Genomic DNA, 20,628 nt, shown 5'->3' on the forward strand with positions numbered 1-20,628 from the left:
TTTAAAATCTCTACTATAAGTTGCCGACTAACTCAAAGCGGGTAGTGGCAACTTTTCCAATTTCGAGCCGCATGAATTCAATATTGCCATAAAATAGACCACAACGATCACGTTTTTAACAATTTACGTCAGTATAATGTTGTACTTCCTATCATGGGCGACAGGCATAGTTACCATGATGATGTGTGCACACTGCACATGCACATATTCTGGGATCACTAAGAAGAATTATTTCCGCCAAATGTGTAGGTCCAATATTTAATATCTCAATGCGAAATGCGGCGTATCAATCGGCGATTTCCATTTAGAGTAAATCGCTCTTAAAACGAAGTATTACACAGGTCAACAAATTTCGAAGAAAAAAAAAACATTCCGCCAAAAGTTTCAATGATTGATTCAGGCTAATTCAAGGTTGCTGAATCCAATTATGTGTTCAGAATTTCTTCATCGCGTCAGTTTTTCCGTTATGAACATTTCGCATTTTCGTATATCAATCACATTTCGGCTTTCGTTAGTGACATCGTGGTAAGCATACAACAGCAACGGATCAAATATGGTTATCAAAATCATCTATCATGAAACCTGGGTTGTTGTAGTAAAGAAAGAGCGAGTAACTGTTAGGTAAACTTCAATCCAGTATTCTCTATCTTCGTTAAATCAAAAGTTCTTTTCGTCTCGTAAAATTACACTGGTTACAAATTTCAAAAATAAAAACTCTCCGAAAAATTTTCTCTATTGAAGTTGGCTAATTTTAGGTTGCTGAATCCGACTCTGTCGTCAGAATATCTCTATCACGTCAGATCTTTTCGGTATTTTTCTCTCATTTGCATAAATGAGTGACATTAGTTAGTGACATTACGACCAACGTACAACAGCAACAGATAAACCATCATTTTTGAGATCACCTATACTGATAAAAAATAGGTTGTTGTAGAACAGAATAACTGAGTTTCCGGTGAACTTGAATCCAGTGATTCTCTATCTTCTTTCGATATGGACCTCTTTTCGACCAATATATATATATATGTGTGGATGCAACTATTTTTAGTCGGTAGCAGTTATCATCTATAAAGGCTATACCACACTTCGTTTAAAGATTGTGATTAGTAGCTCCTTACCTATGATTTACTTCCATACGTTATATGTTTCTATAAATCCGTCCTGCAGACTTGATCAGGGTATAATTTCAGTACTCGAAATGATCGTATTTTACTACTCGACTCGAATCATTAAAATTATTACTCGATTCAGATTCGAGTCCTCGAATCATTGTGCCCAGCCCTAACATGACCCGAATATCTGGCCCTCTAAGCATGTTTTGAAACTTTAAAATAAACAGGATGTCTGCTTTTCCAAAGAAAAAGTGCTTATCATGATAACTTGAAAGAATTTATCATCATTAATTTCCCCCTATACTTTTGCGAAAAAAGCAAAAAATAACCCAATACTCGTATTCAGCGTCCTGAAATTAAATAGATTTGACCCAGATAAGTCCTGACGCAAAAATCGTGTAGACCATTTTTTATCGATATTTTTCCCGACCAGATGATCACTGTGGCAAGTTTTTGTTGCTGTCAAATTCGCAGAAGTTTGCATTTATTTTTCACAAAAGTTGCACTAAAAAGCTGCATTAATGGACAATTTCATTGAAATTGTTAGTTATGAAATGCTCAAATCGATCCATTTCCAAGGCACTGTAGCAAAATTCGCTTTTAGCGACTTCAATAAAATCAATAGCCTGTAAAAATTGACCTCGTGCAAATATAATTTTAATCGGTCTAGCCCAGTGGTTCCCAACGTGGGCGATATCGCCCCCCCCCCAGGGGGCGATTTGTCGGTCCAGGTGGGGGGGAAATAGCCAAGTGGGCGATAGGGGCGAAAACAGACGAAAGGGGCGATAGGGGGGCGATGGTGCGTTGAAATGGCTATATTGGCGTCCATAGCCGTAACTGCCACACCAAAACCCCCAATTGGGATCGGGGCCCCGAGCTTTACGGAGGCCCACAATTCTTCGTGAATTAAAATTAAATATTGTGGAAATATAGGCAACTTTTTCAAAAAAAAAATCGCGCTGCGCGCTATTTCGTGGTCTCATATTTCTTACTTATTGGATACCCTTACTCCGAGAAAGAATATGCATGAGGTATAGAATTGGGCATCTCGGCGTCAGTCATTAGCACACCATGACGCGCCGCACGCAGACATATGAAGTCTCAGGCCATATAACATGCGACTCCGAGAAGTGTGCCAGAACGAGAAAACCTCAGGGAAAAAGACTGCTTTTATGCTTACCGACTTCGATATATATACGATAGGCATATATATTTAATTGTCCATAGGCGCCTAAATGGCTGGCGCCAAATGTTCCTGACAATCAGAACCCTACAAATAAATGATAGTGTGTGTGCCGGCATACCAATTTGAAATCGTGTGAATCTTTTAGTTTAGTACGTATGGGCGATTCGAATATTTTTTGACATAGCAGACATGCCACGAAATGTCATTACGTAACGAAGTCATTATACCCACGGGTCCGCCCTTTAATATGTTCAATTATTATTTACGGGCCCTACATTCTCCAAGACATCTCACTCAGCTTTGCCGGTAAATTTGAATACACGAGCAGAGAGAGGATAAAAATTGACAGCAATATATATGCAATGAGTCCAACAATTTGTGCTGAGGAGTAGAGGTGAAGAGGTATTTGGGGAGTAGGGTATGACGGGTGCAGAAGTTTGCTTCATCACCCTATGGGGGGGGGGGTCAAGGCCATCGTATTGGGGGGGCTAATGAAGTGCTGTTATGGTCGTTTTGGAATAAAGTCGGAGAAATCACCTCACTCAACTCGCCAAAATTTAGACGGGAAAGCGAAATTTCGAGTTCGAGCCGAAAAATTGATATTTTTTCTTAGTCAACTCACCGGGGATTTCAGTCCGTGTGCCCAATTTTCGGTTCCCAATATTTGGGGGGGGGGGGGCGATTATCGGTGTGGAGTTTGAAAAGGGGGCGATGAGTCAAAAAAGGTTGGGAACCACTGGTCTAGCCTGAATGAATGAATGAATCAGAAAGGACGTAAAATTTAAACGACAGTGACATATTGAAGCGATCTTATTTACATATAGTGCCAAATATTTTCAGTAAAAAGTTAGTTGCATGAAAATATATGGAGAAAAGTTGCAAAAATTTTCACAATAAGATTCCTTCAGCAGTTTAAAACAGCATTCTACATACCTTCCGGGTATTTCGGAAGCTGCTGGAAGCTCTAAAAAAGTTGCAAAAGTTGAAAAAACTTGCCTAATGATCACAATTCAGAAAGTTCTACGTCGTCTGTATATTGGATCCATGTTAAAACAGACAGACTGACTCAGAGGCGGACAGACATTCATCATCTCATCTAACCTAACATTTTTAGTGGCGGGAGCGACGAAAACGCATCTTTACCTGCTGCAAATTCAGGGTATCGAATGTGTTTTGGAAGGTTTTCTGGAGTATCGGGAGGGCTTCCTTGCCAACTGAAAGAAAAATACTTTTGCGACGGAGCACCAATATGTGCTGGAGGTATTATTGTTACTGAATGTTACTTGTGATATTTATAAAAGGCTCTCCTAGTACGATGATATAATTGAATTCAAGATATACCTCATACAACTGTGAAATGTGAATTCAAGAAATGATGGTTTATATAATAGGTAATTGATAGAATTTAATAGTATATTCATAATGAAAGAAACCCGATTATTTTCGGCTGACACTCGTCAGAATTAATCATCAGCAACCATTAGAGAATTTAAAAGAACATCGTAAATCAACAATCGATGATCTTTTCAATTCTCTAGTAATTGCTGGGGATTACCCCTGACGGGCAGATGAGCATGAATTAGGATTAGGATTTGAAAAAAACAGGATTTGTGAGAGTTTGTCGGATTTGGATTGAATTAGGATGAAAATTTTTTTTTCTGAACGGATTAGGATTTGTATTGGATTCACTGATTTTCTAGGAGATTGATATGTCGTGTGGTGAATGGCGGCAAACTTTATTCAGATCAGTTAATATTATATTTATGATACACTAGACTGTGGTACACTACGGCTTTTCGAAAATGACTTTGTTCTCAAACCGCACTAGCTATAAAATTGTTATGGTACCTGTTTTATGCCTACACACCAAATTTGGTTCAATTCCAACCAATAGCCGCGTTTGTACAGGATAAGAAACGAAAGGGGGCGTTTGCGAGCATGAAGGGGGTGCTGGCGATGCAATGGGCGATTTCGGGGGCGCTGGCTATAAAATCGGGCGGCAGGGGGGGGGGCGCTGAGAGTATATAAGGGCGGTGTGGACTTAAAAGGCAACTGCCCTGTAGTGTTGAAACGGCTGATGAATGCAGCATCTAAATATGTAGTAATGTGCAAACTCGATTCACTCGGGGCAGTCCGTCACTCTTTCATCAGCTGTACCAGAAAAGTCGATTGTTACGTGACAATGTTGATCTTGCCCATCAATGGACCAATTTAGCAGTCGGCAGAATCCTTAGAAAGCGCGGTTCATTGTGTTCAGTGAGATCTTCGCAGTATTCGAGCACTTGCTCACTGCAAACTGCCTTGTATGATTTATTCGCTGCTTCAAACGTTCGTGGATTAGTGCGACGACCGAGACCTTCGACACGACGTTTATATTGCGATAAGCGGTATCCTATGTAGGACTATCCTATTTGTTGACAGGCATATTCTCCAAAATTTATGAGTAGAATATTTCCATTCTTTGTAATAATGAAACCTGATAAAGACGAAATCGTCACTGGCCAGAATCAGTGATATAAGCTAATGATATTTAGGCGAAATTTTGCAAGACGTGAACTGTTCCTATTCTTTAGCGTGCATTAGCTGCCGGCTCAGCTCGAATACCCGATTTTGACGTTGAGAGTGAAGCATGAATCAATCATCTAAGACAACTGTGTACAAGGATATGGTGGTTTGACTCCGGGATATATTTCAATTGTAAATACCTTACGGAAGTATCAATACGTTCTGCAAAGTTTCCGAGCATGAAATGATTGTGGAGCTTACATTGTAGTGTGGGCTGGAAAGCTTTGAGTTCAAACTCACGTTCAATATCTCGAATCAATCGTCCTGGATACACAATGAAATAAAATAGAAATACTCTGACTGAATTCGGGTTGATTTTCTCATCGTCGCCCTTCCCTGCTCATATATAATAAGCCTCTCATCAGTACCATGACAAAGGCTTCTGACTCACGACAGAAACCAACTTGAAAGTACGGGAGGTGGAGATTTTACAATGAGATTGCACTTAGCAAAACTCAAACCCATATGACGAGGATGATAATATTAATATACCAGCTGGATCCGCCTCGTCATTAGCTGTAATATGTGCTAAACAACATTTTTTATTTAGGCGTGATAAGGAGGTAGGGGGCGCTGGCACTTGATTCGTTGTCTAGGAGGCGGTAGCTCAAAAAAGTTTGGGAATCACTGGTGTATAGAAACGATGTTCACTAAATTTGATTCAATTCCAATCAGTGGCAGCGGAGTTATTGTCGTCGAAAAATTTTGAATATGATTAAATTAGTTTTGGCAGTGACCAATTATCTAATTATTTATTATAGTGGTGCCCACTGTAAATACTATTTTATTCAAATACAAAACCAACTGTCGGTACTGGTTATAACAAAGAGAATTGGAAATAAATACGTCCAAGGGCAAACAAAACGAGAAAATGTTTTCGCTTTTTTTAAATTCTTGCACGTATTTCTAATGGAATGCTTATCATTTTAAACATACCATATCGTTTGCACTCAACAAACCAACAAAAACGTTTTCAGTGTGTAAACGAATTGAAGCCGTTTGCAATTATTTAGGTAATATTGCCCATGTCTGCAAATGATTCAGCCCCGAGTCGGTCTCCTTGAAACTACAAAGTACCATTTTTCGGGGTTGAAGCTATCTCTGTATGATCCGTAACATGACGATAACACAATACCTATAGTTTTTGAAAATTACTGTGCAGCCAGATCAGATGGTCTGAAGCAGTGGTTCTCAACCTTCTTCTGTGTCAGAGTCGTGTTTTACATTTTAGAATGCGTCTGGAGCCGCACGAATACACTGTAAATTCTGAAGTGTTGCTCAACCCGGAAAATTGAACACGAAACGTGATCCAAAAATTGAACGCCTAGAAGTGTTGCGAAGTGTTCAAATTTAAGGTGTTTACCTAAAAAGTGTTCAGTCTCAAAGTGGCTGGTTGACTAGTCACCGGAACGCAGGGCTCAAAGTAAAATCAGATTTTATTGATTCATGAATAAATGACGCTTATAATACCCAACCTGGGTGATTAAATACGTGCAAACATTGAAATTTCCAATAGCTGCTGTGACAGGGTTTCATAAATTCAGATCAGCAGTTGAAACCGTTCCCGGAAGAGTCGATGAAATTACGAACATCACAAATGATTAAGAGCAAACTTACTACAAATATCATGCAAATCGCTCAATGATGAAAATGAATGCATAGGGAATTAGGGATAGTGATAAAAAAATATCATTTAGTATCCTGAACTTTCGTAACAGGGGCATGGAATCAAATTCATTGGTTACGCCCGTTAGCGGAAAACATGATCAACACAAATCATTACAACTTATTTAAAACTGTTCAAATTACGGCTTGTAAATTTCTAATTTTATTGTAAACAAACAAACAATGAATGTATCAGTATCACTACCACTACCACGATAAACAACCATAAGTATTTTTTCACTCTTAATGAAATTGGGCCTGCTAAAAATATCGTAGGGCTTGCATTAGTAGTATTTATATCAGCTTAATGCCAATCACTTTTGTTTAAATAACAAAGAAATCGTTTCTTTGAGTCCATACAAATTTTGCAGATTTACAGAAAAGATTTTGTTGTTATTTACCAGTCTGCTGCAAAATATGAAATATGGAAGTCATTAGGGCAGTGGTTCTTAAAAATTTTTGGACACGCTCCCATATGATAGCAAAACATTTCACACCATCCTTGTTGTCGTAAAATAAAATTTAAAAAAGCAACCAGAACGCTAGAAATCCCAACGGATAGTTGGATGGCAGTGACGGTAATGGTTGTTGATGAGAGAATATTCAAATATTAAATTCTGACCATACACTGAGAAATAACTACAAGCTGCCATGCATGCATGTGCGAAAAAGATTTTAGTTTACAGCGGCTTCACGTCGCTTCAAATGCTTTCTCCTGTTTGACAACCACTCCTTTAGGGTATGACAATCCAATGCGTAGCAGCTCAAAACGTCAAGAATGTTTCTGAATACTCCATTTTCACTGAAGCAGTTTTATATTCTTGCCATCAGCTGCAATCCAGGCTCGGTCAATCTCTGATTCGTGGCGTGCTATGGCGTTTGTTTCTTTTCTACTGGTCGACTCCAAGTTGTGCTCCTTGAAAATGTGAATAAATTCCAAAGTTTTGAATATGTCAATGAAAATTCTAAATTTTATGCAGAAATAAATATAAATATTTCACACACGCAGGTTACACAAGCTTAGGAAAGGCGTTCGCATACATGTAAAATAGGGTAGAGTGAAAAAAAGAAAAATTTGAATTTCAAAAAGTGCCTTTGATATTTGGTCCCAAATCTCAAATGAATCACTTCTATCATAATTTCAGGTTTTTGCACCCTCTAGTGGCCGTGCAATTTCACCGAATGAGCCGAAAATAGCTGATTTTGCCATATCTCAATAACCGCTTATGCTAGAAAGCTAGTTTTGGGCTTAAAAGCTGCGGAAGCACCATGTTTCTATCTCACTGATATAGAACTTTGTCTTGAAAAAAAGTTATAAGCAAATTATTGATTTTTATAGCGCCATTAAAAATGTTGGTTAGTTTTACCAAGTTTGCAATGCCAATTTGCATGTTACAATTTGTTACATTGCTGCTTTAACAACAAAATCATGGTCGGCGGGATCTATCAATTAATTTCTATATGAACGTAGCACAATTATGATGAGGAAGAGAGAATGATTGAACTTTCATCATAGTACATCATCACAAACCTTTATGTCATGAACTTGGTGGAACGGGTATCTTCCTGTTCAACACTACATCAAACGATAGGCCTGGATTGTTTCAAAAGTGAATCAGTTACAGCAATTCAGCTATATAATTCACATAGGCTATACCTCATAACTGTATGTTTTGTTGAAGATTTTCATGTCACTTGAGACATTGTTAGACTGTTTTTATATATTATACATATTGTACAAGCTGCTGTACTCATCTTTGGAATATTCTAGAACTTTGATAGTCAACCTCGAGTCTTCCAGTAAGAGTGATGATAACTCATTTTGAGAGTGTTCCGGTTTCTGGTGTATCTTGGAGTTGATCATATAATAACTCTTGTATATTGGTTTCAAAACTGACTCCACCATGTGCAGTGGTTCAGGCCGCTGGCTGTATGAACAGGTCACGGTAATACACTCTGCTATGTCTGTGAATTGAACTGTCATTGTCTAGTAAAAGTACAGATTCAGAATTTCATCATGCTCGACTTACTGCAGATTGTGGTTTATCATATGTACAAGTTATTGAAGTAATGTTAACAAAAAAAGATCCAAGACTGTTGTTGCTTGCAAGAAGTTGCATATTGGAGAAACTTTTCAAGGTGTTGATGGTTTTCCTTCTGGAATACGCCCAACTAAAAGACAAGTCACTGAGGGTATGCTCAACTTTGATCACTTTAGTTGTGATCAAACAACTCTCTTTATCTGTCTACCAGAAGGAAAACCATCACCACCTAGAAAAGTTTCACCACTGTGCAACTTCTTGCAAGCAACAACAGTCTTGGATCTTTTTTTTGTTAACATTACTTCAATTACTTGTACAGATGATAAACCACAATCTGCTGTAAGTCGAACATGATGAAATTCTGAATCTGTACTTTTACTAGGCAATGACAGTTCAATTCACAGACATAGCAGAGTGTATTACAGTGACCTGTTCATACAGCCAGCGGCCTAAGACACTGCACATGGTGGAGTCAGTTTTGAAACCAATATACAAGAGTTATTATATGATCAAAGATGAGTACAGCAGCTTGTACAATATGTATAATATATAAAACAGTTTACCAATGTCTCAAGTGATATGAAAATCATCATCTTCAACAAAACACACAGTTATGAGGTATATATGAATTATATAGCTGAATTGCTGTAACTGATTCACTTTAAGAACAATCTAGGCCTATCGTTTGTTGTAGAGTTGAACAGGAAGAAGGACTAAAATTAGCATAACGACTAATAAAAACATCTTGAATCAGGTCTGCGTTTTTTTTCAATTCGGCCATTTTGACATTTACATTGACATTCAGACGCACAGGCAACAGTGAGAATGCAGAACTGTAACTCAAAATGACAGTTATAGCAGAACGTCGCAGGTCTATGTAAATTTGTATGGTCCACAAAAAAGAAAGATTAGGGTACCTGTTTCAATAAGACATGCGCTTGGGTCTTGGATTATATTCGTTTGTCTCTCAATTTGGCTTTGAGATGACAGTTGACTTCATCAACCTCGTTTCGCTGAAAATGTAATTGATTGCAAACAAGATCCGACATTAAATGTAGTAGAATTGTTATCCCTATGGGTTCGGTTTTCCATTATTATAATTGACATACGGTAGGCTTTACATATAACTTTGATTCCAAGATTTTATAGGTGCTTCGAATTGAGACGAGAAAATATACCAGACAAAGGACACATTGATTGTCTTTAGTACGAAAACTTTGTGACATCTTATCGAAGGTGTTGAATACTTTTCCTTCATTGCGGTAATTGTAACTGTTCTCAATCTTTCAAAATCCTTCATTCCTGATTAAATTTAACTAACAAAATTAATTGGAATTAGCACGACATGGGAAATGATCTCCATTTGATGTTCCAAGTATAGTTCAGTAAGCGGTAGTTTAAATACAAGTTACACCAGCTCTTCACATTCAACAACACCTCTGTTCAATGTACACAGATCAAGCCTCTCTTCAGCTAATATAGCATATATAGATAGTTTTTTGAGAAAATTGGGACTGCAAAAACCGGCACATTACATAATCAATGGTGATATATGAAATGAATAAATAGACTTACATAATCACATGTTTCCATGGGTTCTTGAGGCAAAAGTATGTATCACAAAAGATGACTGCACCGGTACAAAATCTGTTCAGATGACTGCTCACGTCACTATCAACATTGTCTGTTAGCAGAGGCACGGTGAAACCAGGGTTCTTTTCGAAGAGTCAACATCAGTTGGATGAATTTGAGGATCAATCTAAGACTGTTGAAAAGAAAATACTTGTTTTAAAAATTTGCAATACAAGGGAACTATTCAATATTCCAACAGCTTCTTCGAGGTACAAAACTTCAATATAAAATTGAATAGTATATAATATATTAATATATAGTATAATCGTCAGCAACTAGTGGAGAACTCGAAAGAACGTTGTACATCAACAATATTATCACAAAATAAGACATTACCAGCATTCAGTATTTACTTACGCAGATATCAGACTGGATGTATTGTATGTGACAAAGGGTGTCTTTCATAGAACAATTATTATTGTAATGGAAAGTTGCATGTGACCTTAACACCAATTTTACTCCAGCCCGAGTACCATACTTTCCTGGATTGTTAATCCTTTTAGTGAAATTTTACCAGCAAACATTCATAAAAATACCCGAATGCAGCTGAATCAAATTCATTATCTAAGGATATACCAGTTTACTTACGAAACATTGCGATGCTTACCAGTATTTCAAACAACAAATCTTTTTCAAAAAATGCCATTTGCAATACATACTACCTGCACTTTAAGGCATTTTTCATATTCTTTCCATCGGTCGCAACCCAGGCAGGCTTGATGAGTCTCTGATTCGTGGCATGCCATGGCGGCTCTTTTTCTGTACTGGTCAAATCCAATTGCTGCTCCTAGAAAATACAATAAATACCAAAGGAAAATTGTAAATTTTATGCACAAGTAAATATAAATATTTCACACAGGTAATAGGTTACAGAAGCGCAGGAGAGGTTCTCAACCCCCCAGGTTGAGAACCACTGACCTAGTCCATTATAGTTCAGTAAGCAATAGTTAAAGTACAAGTTACACGAGCTCATTACTTTCAACTACATCCCTTTTCAGTGTTCAGAGTATACAGTTCAGTTATTTTTTTCTGCAATAAGTTGTACGTGACAGAAGGGTGTCTTTAATGGAATAGAAAGTTGCACATGACGTTACCACCAATTTTACTCTAGCACAGTTAGTATACTTCCTGAATTTTTAACAATTTCTGTGAAATTTTATCAGCAAACGTTCATAAAAATCTTTATCACAAAGATAACCGATTGCAACATAATCAAATTCATTCTCTAAGGATATACCAGTTCACTTACAAAACACCGTGATGCTTACCAGTATTCCATACAGCAAATGCATATCAAAAAGGTGCCAAGTTCAATACATACTACCTGCAAAATAGAGTTTAGTTCAGTTACCGTATCACAATAAACTCAGAAAAGTCAAATGGGGGATTGTGCAAAACAAATACTACCCCTTGTGATCCATGGTTTGTTAAAAAGATTGTTTGTTTGGCTGTGCTATTATTGGGGCGATTTTTTGGACCTAAAAAGGTAAGATTTTGAGTAAAAAATTCAAATTCACACATATTTTGATGATGAAAAACTTAATTTTGACCCCATGTACTTAAATTAGGTGTTTCTCACATAGTGTTAGAATTGTATTACCGGAACTTATCTTTATTTCTGACTGGGGCTGTCTGTTCTTCCGAAGTAATTTGACCTGAAAAAAATCTTTTAGCATGAAAATTGACAAATTTTTAAATGAAAAAGAACTTATTTTATCGAAATCTCGACCCATGAATAATTCTAGTATTAGTTACATCTCGTATTATGGTAGAAATAATTAAAAATTTGTTGCAGTACAACGAAAGATACTTTCCTACATTTTCGGGTAGAAAGTGTCTGTCCTAAATAAGTAGCGTGGCAAGAATTAAGAAAGAACGTTCACCAGCTGCAGTTGTTGGCCGGCAACACTGAAGTTGTGCGTCCACTGCACTCTCTCTCTCTCATTATGACAAAGTTGTCTACATCGCAATTTTTCATCATACGGTTTCTAATAGAAAAACCAATGCCCACGCAGTCTTGCTTCAGTTAGGATAGTGCAATAGGCTATGTTGAGTATTTGTTTCATTTGACAATTTATGATTCACAATGACCAGACGATGGTCCGTCTACAACGGTGGGACTATAAAGTGGGCTACAAGATGTAAATTGTAAAATGATAAGTTCACCGACAGTGCAATTATAGAATGTAAACGTTTACATTCTATAGTGCAATCATCTATGATACAAACGAAATGCAAGTTGCCAACAAAATTTTGATTTTGTAAAGAATTTTGGCAATTTTTGACCTAACGGTACAATTTTGACAAAATTTTGACCTTATTTTGACATGTCAAAAAAATCGCTTTAGTTAACACCTTACCACTTAGAATAAACAGGACAGTGTAAAATGTGTTGCAGTTGAAAAACAATGAAAACTGTTGCATGACTGTCATACCGGCATTTAATTGCTGACGTTGCAGTACTTGTCCACAATGGACCACAATATCGCCTACATAGGGATATTTCAGTGTGGATAAAGAGAACACCCCTTTATCCTTATGTCAAAAAAGTTACTTCTATAGCAGCTTCTCATCAGTACCGTGGTACTGGACCTGGTCGCAGCATGATATATTATCAGATTCGAAGCTCGATCATCCAGCAATAAGATCAGACGAATCATATACTACAAAACATCTAAAGAACATTCATATGAATGAGCGATATCAGTAGCCTACTAAAACATCTAAAACAAACGACCTTACTGCAATGTCAAAACGAGTTCATTTTATGACTATTCTCACATTACATATATTCAATAACATTTACCGCATTTCCATACCTTACAGTACATGGATGTTACGATCCTTTACGCCATCAGGTAGTAGAAACTGCTTCAATATATCCATTTCGCCAAGTTTTATCATGTACCCTACTCTCTGCCTGAAGCCTGACGAACCACTAATTCAAATCCAAACTGAAATCGAGCGCGCTCTACCGTAACGAAGGTGGTGACCCCTCTGCGTCACGGGGGAATATGTCTTTCTCAATGAAATATTACCCTTAAACTTAGTGCTGGGTCAAGTGAGTAATATTATTTTACATATAACATGATTTAATGTGATCTCCAAGCGAACCGATGGTTTATCAATGCGAAATTGATGATACATTATCAAGTATAAATTTTCTTGAAAATAAGCCGCAGTGGCGAAGTGTTACAAGTAAACGGAGAAATACGCAGAAGCGTTGCGACGATAATGGCCCAATGCGTTTATATGCCCAAAAAGTGTGTCTGTACGCAGAAAAAAGTGTTATGAAGTGTTCAATACGACCTTGCGGATTTACAGTGTACACGCATTAACTTTAACAAAAATTATATAGCATGAAAGCACGTACCAACAAATAGCACCACCAACAAGAACGAAATTCAGAAATCAAATTAATAGCCAACTTGGCATTGTCTTTGAGCTTCAGGAAGTTTGTCAGACTGAGGCGTAATTGCAGAGAATAGAGTACGGTGAAAATACGTGAGGTGGTCATCGGTCAGTCAGTATGTGATATTGATTTTTGATTCTGACAATTTTGCTAAAAAGTGCTTTACTTTCATCAGTTTATCACAACAGAGAAGGGTATTTCTGCGTACTAGTTATCAAGTCTCAGTATCAGTTTATTACTATTATCATCATTTCAAAGCACCTCAAAATTGCGAGTGAAAGGATTGGACGGCGTCGAAACGACTTGCAGTAGTATTTGAAATGATAAACCCATCTTGGTCCAGGCGAAGTAGAAAAGAGGCATGCACATTGAATGAAAAGTAAAGATGAGAATAAAAAAGGCAAATGACAAAATGAGGTGGCATGTGACGGGAAGCGAGATCGATATGTTAGGTAGTGGCCCGGTAATCCAGTAGGCTGATTAGTGTGTTGGGATAGTTTTTCTGTGGAATTTGACTCCAAAATTCAAGTAGGTCAACACTTTTAAATAATTTCTTGAGATCGATGTCTGACTGCACGTCTATAGCAACTTTTAATATGAAAATTACTAGGGGCAGTGACCACATTATATGAAATAGGATTTGAAAATATTTTCATCATGGGCAAAAAACCATTCATTCGGTCAAGGCGCTGGTCAAATTCATCACTAAAGTTGCTGATAAGCCTGTAACATGCATCAAATGATCCATTTGTTTGATGGTCAGATACCAATATGTGCTGTAGCCTAACACCACCTGCAGTAAGTCTGGTGGTGAGCTGACATCAAATTTGAGGGCCATTCGAACGCATTTGAGTGTGAGTATACTTTTTGGCGTAATATGGGTAAGAAAATCGTTACTGCGTAGAGAGTCTCTATTCGACAGCAGAGGCATTGGTCTTCACTATTTCTTATAAACTCTAGATTTCAAGCCAAGCAAGGGTAATTTTACAGTATGTTTTATTTTTATCAAATTCAATTTTCAATATTTTGCGAGATTTTCAAACTTCAATGGGAGCCACAAGAAGATTAGCTTGGAGTCGCATGCCGCTCTCGGTACCGCAGTTGGGTATCACTTGTCTAAGGTCAACACGAAGACTTCAGACATGATGCGTAATGCGTGCTTTCCTTATTAATTGATTAGAAAAATGTCGCTGTGATATTTCGAGGGGTGATGTTTTAGGATTTGCATCAAACTGATACGCATAGCTCTGAATATCTTTCTAGCCGGTAAATCAGTTAGTGACGATTTATTTTGGTTTTACCGTTGGCATCATATGGCCATTTTAAAATATTTGTGGGCAAGTGGTGCACGGAATTACCGAACACCAAGGTTGGTACTCAAAAAGATATCATATTAACTAAGTCATACCCGTGGAGAGCTTTACTTTTACCAATCCTAATCTGTCTTACTTAAATTTCGCAGAATTGTGTTATTTATGGAGATAGGCGATAGTAGCTGGATGCGGCCACTGGAGCGCGTTTTGTCAAATCTTAATGTTAGGGTTAGCATATTTTGAAAATCTGAAAAGAGGGTGCGTTCTAAAAATTTACAGACTTGCAATATCTGAGGTAAATCGCAAAAAATGGTTAACTTTTTCCCACATCGTGGTCGGTTGCTGGACTAAAAAAAAATAAAAAAATAAAATTTTCGGCCCCGCTCCGGAAATACCCGCTTGAGCGTTGCTGATTTACTGTATCTTAGTCGAATTTGGCCAAATATTTGAACAAAATTCTAAATTTCAAAAAATAGTACAAAATGTCAGAAGAAAGGTGTTTGGGCGTCCTCATAGGACACTTTCAAAAAAGTAAAAAAGAAGACAAATCCTTTTAAACCCCTATACTTAATATTGACCTGACTGCCCTGCTCTACACATGCATACGATAAATGTCACCAATACCTCGTGTTTCCAGGCGCGGATGAAGGCTTATGTGGCGAGAGAAAAGAAGGTAAATATCAGTATATAAGTTTTGTTGGATACGTAACAATATGTTTTGCCTACTGCATGTATGTGTGGGGAAACTTTCTAGCACGAGGGCTCCATTAAGCATCTGAATCGATTAGCGGGTCTCACCATGATAGAATTCAGAATATAAGCTACAATGTAATATTTTATTTGAATATTATAGTGACCGAATACATGTAAATTTCTACTCCAATAACGTCGCGACTACGGTTCGGAATTAATCCAAAATTTCTAATAAACCCAATAACTATATACAGATACTGACCGGGTTAGAGCAAAATTTGATGTGCGTCGTTCGTTATTTATTGAAATTTACCTATTCCATCAACTGACCAATGAAATTTGAACAAATTTAGCCAGCAGCGTCCCGTTCATGGATTTGCTGATTCTGTATTTGTTTTAACTGTAGAACATAAAATACTGAAAGCATCATAGGGCTGAGCACAATACTAACCCTTGTACTCAAATCTCCACGAATATTAATTTTGATGGTTCGGTTCGAGTTGTGGGAGATGATTTTGTCGAGCGCAGAAATTTTGAAGTCCTAGTCATAGCAGTTACGTCATCAACGGGAATTACAGTTTCTTTAGACAATTTGTTACAACGTGGAATATTGTAAATCTTGATTGGTCGTGTTTCAACATATACTAGACATGTAGTACAAAGCTACGTACGTTAATGGAAATGAATAATCTGTGGAGATCAACCCACATCATTGTCACAATGTGCGATGAAAAATACACAATAATATTTAATGTGAAATAGAATTTACTTTAAATTGTTTTGATCCCATAATTCAATGCTATCACAATAATTTTTCGTTCGCTCTATTTATCGTGCTTTAATCAAGATGTCGGGAGTAAATTATTTCTTTTTTAAATATATGTTGTGGTGCTTATAACATTTGGATTATGGTATCTGCAACCCCAAAATGCGTGGATCCCGAGGCCGGGCTATCATACCACCAATGGAATTTATAAAATTCAATAGTAAAACAATATTCATCAATACTATGGTGAAATGTACGATGATGAAGTTTACTAAAGACGCTCAACTAATTGGATTTGTTTTACTGATGTTATCAATATTTGTTACCGCCTATTTTGAGGCCTTCAGGGACCGCACAAAATGTTGTCGTATACGGCCACGACAGCTATAGTTTTTCCACCTCTACTCTCAATAAACCTTCGCTGATTATTGACTAGGGGCTAATAATATGAAATTTATTGAGGATCATCTTGACGACGTTGCATTTCGCTGCTTCGGAAATACTGCGTTAAGTGTCGCTATTGCCAAGGTCTGCGATGGAAAGTTTGATTGTACTGATATGACCGACGAATGCCTTTGTCAATCGACTGGACGTCCGGAGATTTGTGAAAGGATAGAACGCGGTAATGAATTCATCTATGTTGTGTTGAGATTATCACCCTTGCCATCCACATATATTTATTTATGTCAGACGGACATGAGCTGAATCTTCGATGCAATGAATCAATCAATTCAAAACGAGTCAATTTAATTGCAGCCCGTTTGTGCGATAATAGGTAAGCTTTTTAGGTCGACTCATCGCCATATTGTTATTCATATATTGCTCATCGAAATTGCATACCCGATGAAACCGATACGGTATACAGACTTTGACAACAATATAATTTTAGTTGTCGAAGTATCCTTTTTATAAAGCAGTGAAAGCATCTGAACGGGCGAGAAACCACCTGAGAAAAGAATAATGTTTCTAGAATTTGGAATGAGTTCAGTTCTGAAACTTTTAACGACGATAGTAAAATTAATTATTACGACTTAAATTTCATAATTGCGTATTAGGGTGGTTCAAAAATAACCTTTTTTCCTGAATCTTGCAAGTTACTTGATTAAATCGTTAGGTTGCCTTAAAAAACGACGCACACCAAATTTGAATTCATTCCAACCAATATTCGCGGATTTCGTAGAGTTTGAAAATTTTGAATTTGCCTAAAAATGCAAAAAAAAATTTTTTTCAAATTTTTCTGCCAACCCCATGAAATTGTTGTCCTGTCTTCGAAAACGATGCAAAACAAATTTGACTCAATTCGAAGCCGTAGAAGTGGAGTTATTTCAGTTTTTCTTTGATAATTCTGGGATTATCCTTGATTGGTGGATCATCTCAGAATTATCATCAAAAAACTTGAATAACTCCGCTTCTGCAGCTTGGAATTGAGTCAAATTTGTTTTCCATCGTTTTTGAAGACAGCGCAACAATTTCATAAGGTTGAAAGGAAAATTTGAAAAAAAATTTTTTTTTTGCATTTTTAGGCAAATTCAAAATTTTCAAACTCTACGAAATCCGCGAATATTGGTTCAAATGAATTCAAATTTGGTGTGCGTCGTTTTTTAAGGCAACCTAACGATTTAATCAAGTAACCTGCAAGATTCAGGAAAAAAGGTTATTTTTGAACCACCCTATTGCGTATATATGTATGTATGTATAGGGGGAGGGGATGCTTCTCGGTAAACCGAGGATATTTGCACTATGCCTACTGTATATAATGTTAAAAAAATGCGTCTATTCCCACCAGAAACCATTGAATTCCTCCAAAAAGGTATATCCACGGTCGTTTTAGTAGACGGCGTCCTCATTTGTTGTACCATGATTCTGTAACGGTTAATGGCTCTTGGATCGTGGTTCCTATTTTATCGAAACTGAGGTCAGATTCCCAGATGAATACATCATCTGCAAATACGTTTATATTAGTTTTATGAAGTGGTTATGAAGACATCGCAAAAGTCTAACCGGTACTAATCGAACAAAACCATGGCCACAAACAAATGGTCTTTTAATCGTCGATATTGATACCAAATAACACCATCCCCATTTCACCTCGACATTTGGCGATTACAGCGCCGTAGTCCACCAGTGCAAGCTTATATAAGCGCTAACCAAACACAACATTAGTTTTCCATCTACTACTAAATACACATTAAAGCGAACGGATGTGACTTGTCACACTCTTGCTATTTCGGCTCCCAATTTCTCTTCGTTCCTCTTGAGGAGAGAAACAGTCGGACGCGTTTACGGATCGTGACTTCGCGGCTGAATAGTGATTCTTCCTCCAATTCTCAGTATACCTTGAAAATTGAGAACAGTGTTGTTGCAAAATGCATAATAATTTGAAATTTACATCATTCTAATTATTTTAGTTGTAGCCCGTGAATCGTTACAAGTGCGGTGTACATAGGAACTATCATTATACTTCAACTACAAATACAACATATTGCAATACTTTGAATAAAACAATTGAGAAATCTTTCAAGTTGATCCAATCCCGATAGATGAGTTATGTTGAAGAATTTAGTCAAAAATTTCCTATAATTTGACAGACTCCAAAATATTCTCAAATGGCACCTTTAACAAAATTTCATTTCCAGACACCCATTATTTTAATATTCAAAGTTGGATGGCTTTACAAATACAAGCAAACGGTTTGTATCACAATTATCAATTCTGTAAAGAACGATGTGAGACATGTCTGCACCAGACTTGGACAACTAGAAAATCTTCCGCTTTTCTGAACTAGATAAGAATTAGAGCTACAAAGTTTTTTCCAAATTAGATTAGAATTAGAGCAACTTAGTTCGCAAAAACTCGGAAATTGAATGAAATTGTATATGGGAAATGAATACAGCAAAATGCAGTTCATATCAAATCACAGTGCGTGGTGCAAAAAGCGAAAAGCACCACATATTTTTGTTTAATAAACAAAAAGAACAGTGCATTCCCATAACATGAGAATGGTTACCTTCTGTAGACCAAGCTTGGCTCGATTTTTACTATACTTTAATAAATATTACTTCTTTTATGGTAACCGTGGGCATCGCCCATGTTAGTCAGAATGGCGATGTACTAGCGTAAAATTTTAGAAACTAGAATGTTGTTCACAGACTATAAGCTGCTCTAGCAGGCTATTATTCGTCATAACCCATAATATCTACTATGACTGCACTGTGTAAGTAATGCGATGGCGGTTTGGCACTGGATTTCCCTGCGAAAGAGGGGTGTTCTTTTTAACTCACTGCAATAGTGCAATATGCCTCGGTCAAAGAGGCATTTTCAGGAAAACAATAATTAGATTAGAACTAGAATTAGAGAATACGGACATATCACAAATTAGATTAGAATTAGAATTAGGGCTCAAGAACGTTTCAAAAATTGGATTAGAATTAGAATTAGAGCATCGAAGCAATTCACAAATTAGATTAGAATTAGATTACTGGCATTTTGCTCTAATTTAGTGAAATTAGACAACTAGAATTATCAAGTTGTCCAAGTCTGGTCTAAACGCTAAAACGTTTCTCTGACACGCACATTGTTTTCGGCCTATACAAATAAATTTGCGCATAGGCCTACGACTATCACGTAAAGCATAAACAAAACTGTCTGCAGTTGCTCAAGTCACACAAAAATGCTGAATCTAGACCAGTGCGCTATCAATTGGAGGTCCACAAATTTTATCATAGCACCGATCCGATGCTTACATTTACAGTGAATACAAAATATGCAATGACTTTAAATGGAGGGTTCAACACAAGTCAAATTTGGAAGAACGCAAACTATTTGAGAATACCTCCAGTGTCATATCATAGTATACCGACACGAATTTTGGACGCATGACAGTCACGCGAAGCAACTCTCGATATCTAACAAAAATACTAGTTATCTATACTTGTGTGCTATCAAGTTTAGGTTTGGAAAGTGAATAATGACACAGATCCAGTGCTTACATACACAGTAAATACACACTATATATTTTTCGACCTAAACTGGAAGGTCCAACACGACTGAATTTTGGATCAAAGCCTAATATTTGAGAGTACCCGCAGTATCATATCATAGTCATAAAATACCGGCGCGAAATTCCGAACATCGGTCAATAAGTGATATGGAACATTAGCCGGACTTCAACAAATTGTGTAACATATGACCTGACAAGCTAAATATGATAATCAACCTCACATCGAGTGAATTTAGCCATAA

General features: G+C 37.1%; 2 protein-coding genes and 1 long non-coding RNA gene across 3 annotated transcripts in view; 2 read left to right on the plus strand and 1 right to left on the minus strand.

Annotated features, from left to right (window-relative positions):
- The window catches only part of LOC145434853 (serine protease ndl-like), a 119,024-nt gene extending 102,571 nt beyond the window's left edge, over positions 1-16,453 (plus strand). Inside the window, exons 5-6 of the mRNA XM_080312093.1 lie at positions 3,413-3,558; positions 15,565-16,453. Of these exons, the coding sequence (XP_080168219.1) occupies positions 3,413-3,558; positions 15,565-15,698 (280 nt within the window). The 3' untranslated portion in view covers positions 15,699-16,453. The remainder of the gene's footprint in view (positions 1-3,412; positions 3,559-15,564) is intronic.
- Positions 6,282-11,199, minus strand: LOC145435766 (uncharacterized). The gene is made up of 4 exons (XR_013914004.1): positions 10,865-11,199; positions 10,146-10,335; positions 9,488-9,583; positions 6,282-7,444 (listed from the first exon to the last, which is right to left on the minus strand). It is a non-coding gene; the product is annotated as an uncharacterized LOC145435766 (long non-coding RNA).
- Positions 16,454-16,706: 253 nt separating the features above from the next.
- LOC145434831 (lutropin-choriogonadotropic hormone receptor-like) overlaps positions 16,707-20,628 on the plus strand; it is a 509,016-nt gene continuing 505,094 nt past the window's right edge. Inside the window, exons 1-2 of the mRNA XM_080312061.1 lie at positions 16,707-17,008; positions 17,077-17,161. Coding sequence (XP_080168187.1) covers positions 16,834-17,008; positions 17,077-17,161 — 260 coding nt within the window. The 5' untranslated portion in view covers positions 16,707-16,833. The remainder of the gene's footprint in view (positions 17,009-17,076; positions 17,162-20,628) is intronic.

Source organism: Botryllus schlosseri, chromosome 3 (assembly GCF_051294905.1).
Source record: "Botryllus schlosseri isolate E-star chromosome 3, Bs_hap1, whole genome shotgun sequence".
NCBI classification, from domain to species: Eukaryota; Metazoa; Chordata; class Ascidiacea; order Stolidobranchia; family Styelidae; genus Botryllus; species Botryllus schlosseri.